At 36.1% G+C, this 13,942-nt stretch overlaps 1 protein-coding gene across 4 annotated transcripts in view; it reads right to left on the reverse strand.

The window, feature by feature from the left end:
* The window catches only part of Sbf2 (SET binding factor 2), a 307,904-nt gene that overhangs the window by 179,247 nt on the left and 114,715 nt on the right, over window positions 1–13,942 (reverse strand). For 3 of the 4 annotated variants that reach the window (XM_070035292.1, XM_070035290.1, XM_070035293.1), the window contains exon 3: window positions 7,900–8,037. In XM_070035292.1, coding sequence (XP_069891393.1) covers window positions 7,900–8,037 — 138 coding nt within the window. Of the gene's footprint in view, window positions 1–7,899; window positions 8,038–9,556; window positions 9,611–13,942 lie in introns of those variants that run through there. The other variant, XM_070035291.1, reaches the window with a different exon arrangement.

Raw genomic sequence — 13,942 nt, forward strand, 5'->3', positions numbered from 1 at the left:
TAGGCTTCATCCCAGAGATGCAGGGATGGTTTAACATACGTAAGTCAATAAATGTAATTCAACACATCAACAGAGCCAAGGTCAAGAATCACATGATTATCTCCACAGATGCAGAAAAGGCCTTTGATAAAATTCAACATTCATTCATGCTAAAAGCTCTGGAGAAAATAGGAATAGAAGGAACATTTCTTAAAACAATAAAAGCCTTTTATGACAGACCAATAGCCAATATTATACTTAATGGGGAAAAGCTACAACCAATTCTCCTAAAATCAGGAACAAGGCAAGGATGCCCACTGTCTCCACTCCTCTTCAATATAGTCCTGGAACCCTTAGCCAGGGCAATAAGGCAAGAAAAAGACATTAAAGGAATCCACATAGGGAAAGAAGTTAAACTATCCCTTTTTGCAGATGACATGATACTATACCTTCACGATCCCAAAAACTCCATCCCCAAATCATAAATCACTTCGGTAAAGTAGCAGGATACAAAATCAACCCAAGAAAATCAGTTGCCTTCCTGTACACTGACAATGTACAAGAAGAGAGGGAAATAAAGGAAGCAACCCCATTCACAATAACCTCCCAAAAAATAAAATATTTAGGAATTAACCTAACCAAAGATGTAAAAGAACTATTTAATGAAAACTATAAAAAGTTAAAGAAAGAAACTGCAGAAGACACTAGGAAATGGAAAGACCTCCCATGCTCTCAGATAGGCAGACTTAATATAGTGAAAATGGTAATACTGCCAAAATTAATATACAAATTCAATGCAATTCCTATTAAAATCCCAATGATGTACATCACTGAAATATAGAAAACAGTCCAAAAATTCATATGGAACAACTAAAGACCTAGAATAGCCAAAACAATTCTAGGAAATAAAGGCAACATGGGAGGGATATCCATGCCGAACTTCAAACTCTACTATAGAGCTATAATAACAAAGACAGCATGGTACTAGCACAAAAACAGACCCGAAGACCAATGGAATAGAAGATCCAGAAATAAATCCACAGGCTTACAGTCAGCTGATATTTGACAAAGGAGCCAAAGACATACAATGGAAGAAACACAGCCTCTTCAACCACTTGTGCTGGAAAAATTGGGCAGCCACATGCAGAAAACTAAAAGTGGACCCCAGCCTATCACCATGCACCAACATCAACTCAAAATGGATTAAAGACCTTAACATTAAACCTGAATCTCTGAAACTACTGCAGGACAGAGTAGGAGAGACTCTTGAACTAATAGGCACAGGAAGGAACTTCCTGAACAGAGTCCCAGTGTCACAACAAATTGGAGAGAGACTCGACAAATGGAACTACCTTAAAATAAAAAGCTTCTGCACAGCTAAATCTACCGCAACCAAGCTAGAAAGACAACCAACTAATTGGGAAAAAATATTTACCAGCGGGCTGGGAAGGTGGCTCAGTGGTAGAGTGCTTTCCTTGCATGCATGAGGCCCTGGGTTCAATTCCTCAGCACCACATAAGCAGAAAAAAAAAAAGCCGGAAGTGGCACTGTGGCTCAAGTGGTAGAGTGCTAGCCTTGAGCTGAAGGGCTGAGGGACAGAGCCCAGGCCCAGAGTTCAGACCCCATGACCAGACCAAGAAAAAAAAAAAAATATATATATATATATATATTTACCAGCAATATATCAGACAAGGGGTTAACATCCTGCATATACAGGGAACTCAAGAAACTAATCCCTCCCAAACCTATTACTAAATGGGCAAGGGAACTAAAGAGGGACTTCTCAGATGAAGAAATAAAAATGGCAAAGAAACACATGAGGAAATGTTCACCATCCCTGGTTGTGAGGGAAATGCAAATAAAGACAACCCTGAGATACCCTAGTCAGAATGTCCCACATCCACAAGTCAGCCAACGACAAATGCTGGAGGGGATGCGGAGAAAGAGGAACCCTATTACACTGCTGGTGGGAATGCACACTTATACAACCACTTTGGAAAGCAGTCTGGAGGGTCTTCAGAAAGCTAAAGATTGACCTCCCTTATGACCCAGTCATACCACTTCTAGGCATCTATCCTGAACAACAGGAACCAATATACAAGGACACATGCACCTCCATGTTTATTGCAGCACTGTTCACAATAGCTAGGATATGGAAACAACCCAGATGCCCCACCACAGATGAATGGATCCAAAAATTGTGGTATCTATACACAATGGAATATTATGCAGCCATTAGAAATGACAAAATAATGGCATTTGCAAGGAAATGGATGGAGCTAGAAGAAATCATGTTGAGTGAGGTAAGCCAAGAGCAAAGAGACAAACGGTACATGGTCTCCCTGATAAGTGGATGTTAAATCCAAAATGTTAGGTGATAAGACAAAATTAACAGTACTTAAGAAACAAAGAACTTCCACTCATCTGGTCGAACCACTACTAAATAACCCCATGCTGCTGATCACATGTATGGTATATATGTGTATACCTTTATATGTTATAGACCGTGATAGACAATTTGCTCCAGGAAAGTTAGAATGAGTTTGTGACTTTAAATGAGCATCATTATCCCACAATACTGTAAAATTTGGGAAATTATGTAATCACTTAATCACAATTAAAAAAAAAAAACCCACCAGAAAACTAGAAGTGGCGCTATGGCTCAAGTGGTAGAGCATGAGCCTTGAGCTGAATTGTTCAGGGACAGCTCCCAGGCCTAGAGCTCAAGCCCCACGACTGACCAAAAAAAAAAAAAAAGAGATCTTTCATGCGATTGTTTCTAACATATTTATAAGATTATGTCTTTGTTGCCTTGTATGTCCCTCCCCCATGGTATAACCCCTGCTTTCACTATATATGTTGGTATATGTGGAGGGGAAGGGAAAAAACAAATTGTTAAAACAGGGATACAGGAGGACCCATTGCAACAATGAGATGTACAAGTCGTTATGTCGAAAAACGAACTTTACAACTTTGGTGGGGGGGGGGGGGGAGAGGATACGAAGGGATGGGAAGGGGAAACAAAGAAGGAGGATACAATGCTCGATAAGAAATGTGCTCATTATCTTACCCATGTAATTGGGACCCCTCTGTACAATATTTTCACAATAAAAAAAAGTATATGATAATGTTGATTTGTAAATGCTTTTGCATGTTTTATCTCAATTATTGTTACTAAATAATTTCTTTATAATATCTTTTACTGTCCTATTAATATCTAATAGATTAATCTGAATTAATGAATCAATCATTATATACTGAGAAATATGGACACTGGCACTGAGAAAAGTTTCTGCTCATCATTAACCCCAAAACATAACTAACTCATCAAATATAGATTACTTAAGAATTCACTGCCTTATTTTATAAAATTATTAAGAACATTTAAAATTACCTTTGAGGCTGGGTGCTGGTGGCTCACACTTGTAGCCCTAGCTAGTCAGGAGTCTGAGACCTAAGAATCATGGTTCAAATGTGTCAAAGTGGTAGAGTGCTAGTCTTAAGCAAAAAGAATTCAGGAATAGCACCTAGGCCCTGAGTTCAAGTTCCACGGCCAGTCAAAAAAAGAAAAAAATCAACTTTGAAATAACAGAATTAGAATACAATTAAGCTAATTATTATTTTTTGAGAAAAAGAAAACTAAGTACAAACTTTTGTGAGAAATGGGCAAAGAGCATAGAAGATTTTTTCCCTTTCTAACGAAGTTAACCATCTCAAAATTATTTCTCATAAACTGAAGATCATTATTTGGCAAACTATCATAATCAACAAACTACTTAAATTTCATTTTAATTGCCTGGTAAAATTAGTATAAAAACAATGAAATTAATATTTTCTAAGAAAAAACATTAATATTGTTTGATTAGCTATAAGATCTTGCAGGTGAAATTTACTAGTTCTTATGTTAAATAAAATGCATTTCTCTGATTACTGATGGAGAAATTTATAAAAACTAGTCTCAAATATCAAGATTTAATCTTAATTTTCTTAAAGAATATGTTATACAACCTTATGACTATGAAATATGGTATATTCACACATTCATTAAGGAAATCAGAGTTTTTGTTATAAACAAGTATATTCTATAATGCACATTCATCTAAGAAAGGACAATATGCTCATAAAATGACTTGGAATAGCATTCTGTGGGTCACAATTTGGGTAGAAATTTTAAAGTATATCTACCATGAATACTAAAATATTTATATTTGAAAACAGATATAACCAGATGCTGGTAGATTAAGCTTGCAGTCCTGAGATGTGGGGCTGTGGTCCAAAGTCAGCTGAGGCAGGAAAGTTTGTGAGACTCTGATCTCTAATTAACCACCAAAAAGGCCCAAAGGGGAGCTGTGTTGGTTAGCTGGATAATAGAGTCTCAGACTTTCCTGCCTAGGCTAGCTTCAAACTGCAATCTTCAGATCTCAGCCTCCTCAGTAGTTAGGATTTCAGGTGTGAACCACCAGCACCCTGGTGTGTGTTAGCTATCTCTAGATTTTGCTGACTAAGGCCTAAGAATTAGTCTCTAGAATACAATCAAGTATAATGTTAAATATACTTCACAGGGTGAATTATGTTACAGCTATTAGAATAAAATCCTTATTATTGGAAGGAAAAGTTAATTTGTTTCTCCATCCTCTTATTTTTCTCTTTATATGTTCTAAATTTGCTATAATGAGTACAGAGAGGGGCAAAATGAATGAGTTGTATATTGGATAACTCTGTAAGATATTTTTCCCCTGCTCCAAGTTTTTCCATCTAAAGATCAGTTTAAAAATCCTATTTTCAGGGCTGGGAAAGTGGCTCAGTGGTAGAGTGCTTGCCTGGCATGCATGAGGCCCTGAGTTCCATTCCTCAGCACCACATCAGCAGAAAAAGCCAGAAGTAGTGCTATGGCTCAAGTGGTAAAGTGCTAGCCTTGAGCTGAAGAGCTAAGGGACAGTGTCCAGGCCCAGAGTTTGGGCCCCACAACCAACCAAAAAAAAAAAAAAATCCTATTTTCATTGCTTTAAGTTTCCAAGTAATTTTTTAATCATTTGAAATTAATTGTGTATATTATGAATGTTTAAATTTACTGTTTTCTCAATAGCTCACCAATTAATATCTGTTGAAATACATGGATTCATAAAGTATGATACCACAAGCCTGCAATCCTAGAAGTTAGAGGCTGAGGTTGGAAGACTGAGGGTTTAAAGCCAGTGTGTGCTATATACATATAGCAAGATACCGCTTACTATAAAATGTATATATTCCATGAATTTTGTAATATTTCCTTACAGGATACTAATTTCATATGCACTGGGATCTGCCTAAGGCCTATCTTTTTTTTATCCCCACATAGCTCTTATTCTTAGCTGGGCACTAATGGCTCATGCCTGTAATCCTAACTACTAAGGAAGCTGAGATCTGAGGATCACAGTTCAAAGCCAGCCCGGGCAGGAAAGTCCCTGAGACTCCTATCTCCAATAAACTGCTCAGCAAACCAAAAGTGGCACTGTGGCTCAAGTGGTAGAGTGCCTGTCTTGAGCTGAAGAGCTCGGGGACAGCGCCCAGGCCCAGAGTTCAAGCCCAATGACCGACAAAAACAGAAAAAAATAGCTCTTATTCTTGAATCAATAATATCATTTTCAGTATCATATATTTTAGTACTTAGTCTTTGGAGATATAGTCAAATGTGTCAACTTAGTGCCTGACATTGAGTAAATCTCTTAGCCTCATCTGTAAAATAGTACTGTTAAAACTAGCAAATAGTGCTCTTATAAGACCCAAGACAAACGTCTATGAAATACATAAAATGGATTAAAGTGTTATGAACATGATATATCTTTAATTTATCTGAAATTCTAACATTTCCCTTATCTCTGAGTTTTTGCAAATTGTCCTTTTTCTTTCCTGAGTCTCAAATCTTCATTTGTAAATTGTTCAATCTTTTAAGACTTAATTCAGTTGTCCAATCTGTATTCGTTATGCATTTCACTGGAGAATACTCAGCATATAGTAATCTGGAATGTTTCTGTACTTAAAGGTTTGCTTTCTGACCTAAATTTTATATCTGATGAGAAGAAATATTTTTTATGCCTTCAATGTCTCGTCATCTTCCCTCACTAGCAGCACATACCCCTTTCATTGAAGCAATTAATTTGCTGATATACCAAATATCTTCATTAAGAATTGCATGAATTATCACCAGTTAAGAATTAAGTATACATATTAAATAACTTTTAAATATGTTAAGGAAAACAAATAACACTTGTTATATATTTTGTAAGCTATAAAAATCAACATCAGGGCTGGGAAGGTGGCTTAGTGGTAGAGTGCTTGCCTTGCATGCCTGAGACCCTGGGTTTGATTCCTCAGCACCACATAGGCAAAAAGAAAAAAGCCAGAAGTGGCGCTGTGGCTCAAGTGGTAGAGTGCTAGCCTTGAACTGAATTGCTGAGGGACAGCACCCAGACCCAGAGTTCAGGCCCCATAACCGGACCAAAAAAAAAAAAAAATCAACATCAAATCTTCATATATCACTGACTACTTAAATAATCTGGGATCATACTGCCTAGATGAATAATTTGAAGACATGTTATCAAAAATTTTATGCCAAAATTTGCTTGTAATTACTGACAGTGTTACTGTATCTTGGAAAAGGTAACAGAGTCAAAATTTTTTAAGTTGCACAATTTACTTTGGATGGTGTGTGTCCCTAAATTCCTCCTCTTCAGGATTCCAAATAATGTGTCATAGTACATTTGGTATGAAGTAATCCACACCAAATGAAAATTAACAATCTATTTTGAACTGATGATATGATCCAAAAATAAAAAACACATTTTTTAAAAGGACATAACTAAACTCATGCCAAAAATAAAAACAACCTTACTAATGACCTAGAAAGGAACATTTTGAGGGGATTTTATTCTTTTTCATATTCTACCTCACTGCTTGTACTCATTCTGGAACAAATGCAAAGGGACTTTTGTTTCCAGTAACTTTGCAGTATTAAAAAAAGAAAAAAAAAAAAAAAAAAAAAAGGATCCTGCCAGGCACTGGTGTCTCACGCCTGAAATCCTAGCTACTCAGAGGGCTGAGATCTGAGGATTGCGGTTCAAAGCCAGCCTGGGCAGGAAAGTCCGTGAAACTCATCTCCAATAAACCACCAGAAAACTGGAAGTGGCGCTGTAGTTCAAGTGGTAGAGCGCTAGCCTTGAGCTGAAGAGCTGAGGGACAGCGCACAGGCCCAAAGTTCAAGCCCCGCAACTGACAAAAAAAAACAAAAACAAAAAAGGATCCTTATGCCATGGCTCACCCTGCAATACTAGCTACTCAGGAAGCTGAGATCTGAGGATTGAGGTTCAAAGCCAGCCCAAGCAGGAAAGTCCATGAGACTCTTAACTCTAATTAATCACCAGAAAACTGAAAGTGGCACTGTGGCTCAAGTGGTAGAGTGCTAGTCTTGAGCAAAAAAGTTCACGGCAGCACCCAGGCCCCGAGTTCAAGCCCCACAACTGACCAAAGAAAAAAGTAGTCTTACAATTTTAGTTAGTACCTAGTACATAAGTATAGCCAGAGTTCCCACAACTTCTATGCATTTGAGAATCCTTTAAAAGTCATATGGAGTAGATATTAAACATTTTTAATCTGACTGTAAAAACTAAATTAATTATATTTTGGTCCACTTAAAATGACAAATGGGAAAATATCTGAGCAAAACGAAAAAAATTTAAAACTGATTCAAAGTAGGAGTGTTAGCTACTTTACCTTATTGCTTTACTTCTCCACAATATTAAACACAAAAACCTAGGTGCCATATGCGTTTTTAAAGGAAGCCCATAATACTCAGATTTGCAGTTTTAACAAAAGCCAAGTATGGCATAAAGTTTCCTAAATACTATCCCTATGATTATCCTTTGGATAGAAAAGATTTTGTACCTGAAGATTGATCTCTGCCTCATAGAAGGTTAGGCACGAACAGTAATGTCGATCTGAGTCAATATCTGTTAAGACCACCACAAAGAATGTTGGCTGTTTCCTCTCTTTGGACAGCTGCCATCCACCAGGCTGACAAAACTAAATGGGAAAGAAAACAGTTGTTACATTTTAAAAGTAAGATAAAAGTTATTATTCCTTAATAAATGCTTCTCTATATTTAAAACTGAGCTCATATGGTATGCCACATCAACGAACACTGAAAACAAATTCATGTACAGATTTATAATGTAAAATTTTTTTACCAATCAAGATGTTCCATAGAAGCCAATCTTTGACATTTCTTTTTTTTTTTTTTTTTTGGGTCCGGTCGTGGGGCCTGAACTCTGGGCCTGGGCGCTGTCCCTCAGCTCTTCAGCTCAAGACTAGCACTCTACCACTTGAGCCACAGCGCCACTTCCAGCTTTTTTCTTTTTGCTTATGTGGTGCTGAGGAATCGAACCCAGGGCCTCATGCATGCAAGGCAAGCACTCTACCACTGAGCCACCTTCCCAGCCCCCATTCTTTGACATTTCCGAGACCTTACATTGTCATATATAGGGACAACAATACTTTAAAGTACTTTAATCCTATTATGAGAATAAATAGGATATAATGCAAACAATATGTATCATTGATTTAAAAAAATTATTCTAGAAACTTTCTCAACAATCTCAGGAAGCTTTGATTCATTACAATGAAAAAGACATTTTATTCATCAACAAAGAACACATTCTGGATGATAAAGCATATTTTAATAACTTTCAAAGAATAAAGGTCATATGTTTGCACTCAGATCATAATGGAATTGAATTTGAAATCAGTAACCCAGAGCTCAAAATTACAAATACTTAAAGATTAAACAATATACCTCTAAATGACATGTGAGTGAAAACAAAAATTCAAGAGAAACATTTTTTTAAACCAACAAAATGAAAATGAAATCTGTCAAAACTTATGGAAAGCAGTTGACTAATGATGTTAAATACTTTTTGAATATTGGCAGTTCTACTGGATATCTAATTTTATAATCCCTATTAAAGTTTCTCATCAAGTTTCAAAAAATAAAGTCTTTTTTTTTTTTGTCAGCCGTGAGGCTTCAACTTGGGCTTGGGCGCTGTCCTTGTGCTCTTCAGCTCAAGGGGAGCTCTCTGCCTCTTGAGCCACAGTGCCACTTCTGATTTTCTAGTGGTTTACTGGAGATAAAGTCTCACAGACTTTCCTGTCTGGGCTAGCTCAGCCTCCTGAGTAGCTAGGATTACAGGCGTGAGCCACAGGCGCCCGGCTTTAAAGTCTATTTAAAAAAAATTTTTTTAAAAAAAAGGTATCTTGATAAACAGCATTGCTCAGTATAGATACAAAAGAAACAGGAATGGGTTTGCCAATATATCAGCCCTCTGTGCCAGATTGCCTTCCTTTTTATCACTCTGCTTAATAATTAGTTATTTACCCTATCAAGATTTGTTTCCTTATCTATCTAAAGAGAAGACTAATATCTACCTGATAAGTACACAAGAATGTTTGCATTTAGAATAGCCCCTGGCACATAGTTTAATGGATATAAACAGTATTTATGATTATTACCTACTCTTTTGACATGTTTTCCCCTTCTTATACAGACCTTTTCCAAAATCTGTCCTTCCATGTTTTTGTCTGTAGACATTAGAATGGTAAGATTTAAATGATTCTACCTGGAGAATGAAAGTTTATCATATGAATTTAAGTAGATGCCATAAAGAATATTGAAAAGAACCGCAAGGAAGGCTTAAATGAAATTTTTATTACAATTTTATTTTTAATAATTCACTTAAATATTTACTGAGCACTTAAATATCTTTTTTTTCTACCAAATGGTCTTTGAATGTTCCCCATTATTCTAGTTACTCCAAATCAAACAATTGCTAGCTCCTCTCCTGTGTTCTAAAACCATTCTTAATAGCTTTTGAGCGCCCAGGCCCAGAGTTCAGACCCCACAACCAACAACAACAGCAAAAAAAGTTTAGGGGGGGGCGGGGAGGAGATGGGAAGGGATGGGAAGGGGAAACAAAGGAGGAGGCAACAATGCTTGATAAGAAATGTACTCATTACCTTGCCCATGTAATTGTAATCCCTCTGTACAGTATTTTCACAATAAAAAATTAAAAAAGAAAAAAAGAAAAGAAATTACTGTTTGTTGAGTACTAGCACAGTATTGAAAGAAATACCCTTAACTCTCTACAATGCTACCAAATCCTCTTTGCTTATCTTTTCTCTTCCATAAGCTAAATATTTATATTTACAAAATATGAAACAGTACCTGTTTTCTCTCAATGTATGAAAATACATTTCATAAAAACAGTGCTTGTATTAGTATCTAATGATTTTTATTTATTTTTATTTAAAGGTGACATACAGAGGGAATACAGTTACATAAGTAAGGAAATGAGTATAATTTTTGTCAAACATTGTTACCCTCTCCCCCATTTTCTCCTGCTATCCCTTCCTCCTGGCCCAGACTCCCCTCCTGACCAAGCTGTAAAGTTCATTTCCAACACAGTGTCTTATGAGTATCACAGTTGCATTGGTTCACCCTTTGTCCTTTGTCTCACCATTTTGTTATTCCCCTTCACTTCCCCAAATCAGGTAAATATAAGTACAAGACACAGGGTACCAAAATCAAAACAGTGACAACAGGGGATAAGCCAAAGAAGAAAAAAATGGAGAAAAGAAATTACTTCAAACAGCACACTAAGGGGGAGGACCCTCCTGTTTCCATATATTGTAGTTCATTTTGATTAACATCATTTTATAAGGTCATATGTACATATCTATTGAGCTACTGTGATCCTCTGCTAGAACTATCCCAGACATACAAATTATTATTAATAATGAGGGAAAACAGGAAGCCTATTCTTTTGGGTCTGGCTTACTTAATATGACTTTTTCCAAGTCTTTACATTTCCTTACAAATGGGGCAATGCCATTCTTTCTGATGGAAGCATAAAATTCCATTGTGTATATATACCACATTTTCTTGGTCCATTTATCCACTGAGTGGCACCTGGGTTGATTCTGTGTCTTAGCTATGGTAAATAATGCTGCAATGAACATAAGTGTACTGGTAGCTTTAGTATGGCCTTGTTACCAAATGACCACAAACAAAGTTTTTATTTAAAATAAGTATTTTTAAAATTCCTAAAATGTAAACAAATAGATTTCAAGTAGATTAAACCATATAAATGAAACTTGTAGTCTTTAATAATCAGTGGAAGTATAAAAGTAGAGACTAAAACATATAAAATCTGTTATTTCAGGGAGAATAAATGTTAACAGGTATCTAACTTTGGCTTAAACTATTTGGGTAGAACTAGGGAGTTAAACAGGTTTACAATAAAATCATAAATGTCTTTCAAAGGAGAACAAATGACAAAACGCATTATGTATAACCAAAATGCATTATGTATAGGCATGAAATTGGAACAAGGTAACTTGATGGGACTGTTTTGGAAGGTAGGAGTAGTAGTGGCAAATAATAGAAGGGATGGCTTAGATCAAGATGCATGGACATGTTAAAATGAAATTCCCTATACAACTAAATGATGCTAGCTTTTAAATCTTTAAAAATAACACAGAAAAAAATATCTTGTTACTTTTTTGCAATAAACTCCGTTTTATTTTCTAAAATGAGTCCCATAATCAAAACGAAGGTGTTTGAGCCTGAATTAAAAAACTAATAAAATCACCAGCACTGGTGGTTCACACATGTAATCCTCCCTCAGGAGGCTGAGATCTGAGGATCACAGTTCAAAGCCAGGATCTCCAAACCACCTAAAAACCAGAAATGGAGCTTGGCTCTAAGTGGCAGAATGCTAGCCTAGAGCAAAAAGCTCAGGGACAATACACAGGCCTGAGTTCAAGGCCCACAACCAACAAAAAGTAATAATAGTAAATAAAATAAAAATTATACCAACATCACTAATTCTACTATCAGCAGTCATTTAACAAATTGCTCCTCTAATACAAAGTGTATCAGTTCTATGAATTGATAGTAAATAAGCACATTCATGTAGAAGTCTGTCATTCAGTAGCTGATTAGTATGTTTGGTAAATGTTACTAAAAGCTATCCATTGGAGATGATAACTGTTATTTTCACAAAATTTTAAATTACACATTTTCATAAAGGGAAAATAAATTTATTTTAGTTATATGTCTCTTATAATGCTATTAAGACGTTGTGTGTTTGGGCTGGGATGGTGGCTTAGTGGTAGAGTGCTTGCCTTAAGCTGAAGAGCTGAGGGACAGTGCCCAGGCGCAGAGTTCAAGCCCCATGACTGACAAAATGAAAATAAAAATAAAAATAAATGTTGTGTGTTGATACTAACATTGTAGAAACAAAAGCAACAATAGGCAAAGTAGTAGTGTCTTGACAGAAATCAAAACATTGACAAGGACTATATATCTATATATCTATTTCTAATTTCCCAAATTGGAGTTACCTGTTACAGAAATAATAAATAACAAACTTTTTTGTTGTTGTTGTTGGTCATGGGGCTTGAATTCTGGGCCTGAGTGCTGTCCCTCAGCTCTTCAGGTCAAGACTACCACCTGAGCCACAGCACCACTTCCAGTTTTCTGAGTAGTTTATTGGAGAGAAGAATCTCCCAGACTTTCCTGCCCGGGCTTGCTTTGAACTGTGATCCTCAGATCTCAGCCTCCTGAGTAGTTAGGATTACAGGAGTGAGCTACCAAACACCTGGCACAAAGAAACTTTTATAAGCAAATTGATCTATTAATTAGAAAAGCAACTGGATATTTTGCTACTTGAAACTAGAAAATGCAACTCAGTTTTATTATTTTGGGGGAGAGGGGTAGTACTGGCATTGGGGCTTTCTGCTTATTTAGGCAAGCACTGTACCATCTAAGCCATGCCTTCAACTCTTTTTGATATAGTTATTTTTCAGATAGGTTCTGTAGGTTTTCCTGGGCCAGCCCAGACAAAACCAGCCTCCTATTTATGCCAGGGTGATGGGCATATACCATCATGCTCAGTGACATGAGTATTGTGTACTTTTTGCTTGGTGGTCCTAGAAACACTATCCTCCTGATCTATGATTCTTAAGTAGGTGGGATTATAGGTGAGGACCACAATACTCAGAAGAAATAACCGTAATATGTAAGCTATTTTCATTGCTTTGCACACACTGACAATATAAAAACAATTTAGATTTTTAATATATTACAAAATACAAGTATATAAGGAACTTAACAGAATAAGAAAATGACCAGAAGATTATTGTGATTAAATTGAATGATCTCTCAAAGATGACAGAGTACTAAGGTTCTTTAGTAACAGTTACCCTAATAATTCTGAATGCCTTCACTCATATTCATAAATTCATAGCTTACTGACCTGTTTTATAATGATAAAAGGGTATGTACAACCCTTAAACTAAAAAATGTATTTTTGTAAAAAAATTATTATAAAGGTGATATATAGAGGGGTTACAATTACATAAGTCAGGTAAAGAATACTGTTTTTGGACAGTGTTACCCCTTCCCTTGTTCTCTCCCAGTTCTTTCCTCAATAAAGCTTCTAAGAAAATTCCTTCAACTAATAGAAAATAATAAACATGTAACATCCAGAAGAAAGTACAAGTTTAGGTTGTAAGATCTCTTTAATTACTTAGCATCATTTTCCTTAGCTTTCATTACACTAGGAATTCTGTGATAAAGCGATACTAACCTTAATACATTTGGGGAACTCGAAGGATCATTTTTCAAATTAATATGACCTCAACTAAGAGAGTAAATGGTAATATGGCTCAAGTGATAGACCATCATCATCAGCCTTGAACAAAAAAACTAAAGCAGTATCTCAAGTCCTGAGCTCAAACCCTAGTACCAGGACCAAAATAATGCTTTAAATATTTATTTTGAAAGAGGGTAATTCAAAGTACTAAAAGGAACAGTCCTAACCTGGAGTTATAAATATCTACTTTCAAATTCACTGTATCATAGATTAAGCAA

This window comes from Dipodomys merriami, unplaced genomic scaffold (assembly GCF_024711535.1).
Source record: "Dipodomys merriami isolate MVZ:Mamm:240054 unplaced genomic scaffold, mDipMer1.0.p SCAF_25, whole genome shotgun sequence".
Classification (NCBI taxonomy): Eukaryota; Metazoa; Chordata; class Mammalia; order Rodentia; family Heteromyidae; genus Dipodomys; species Dipodomys merriami.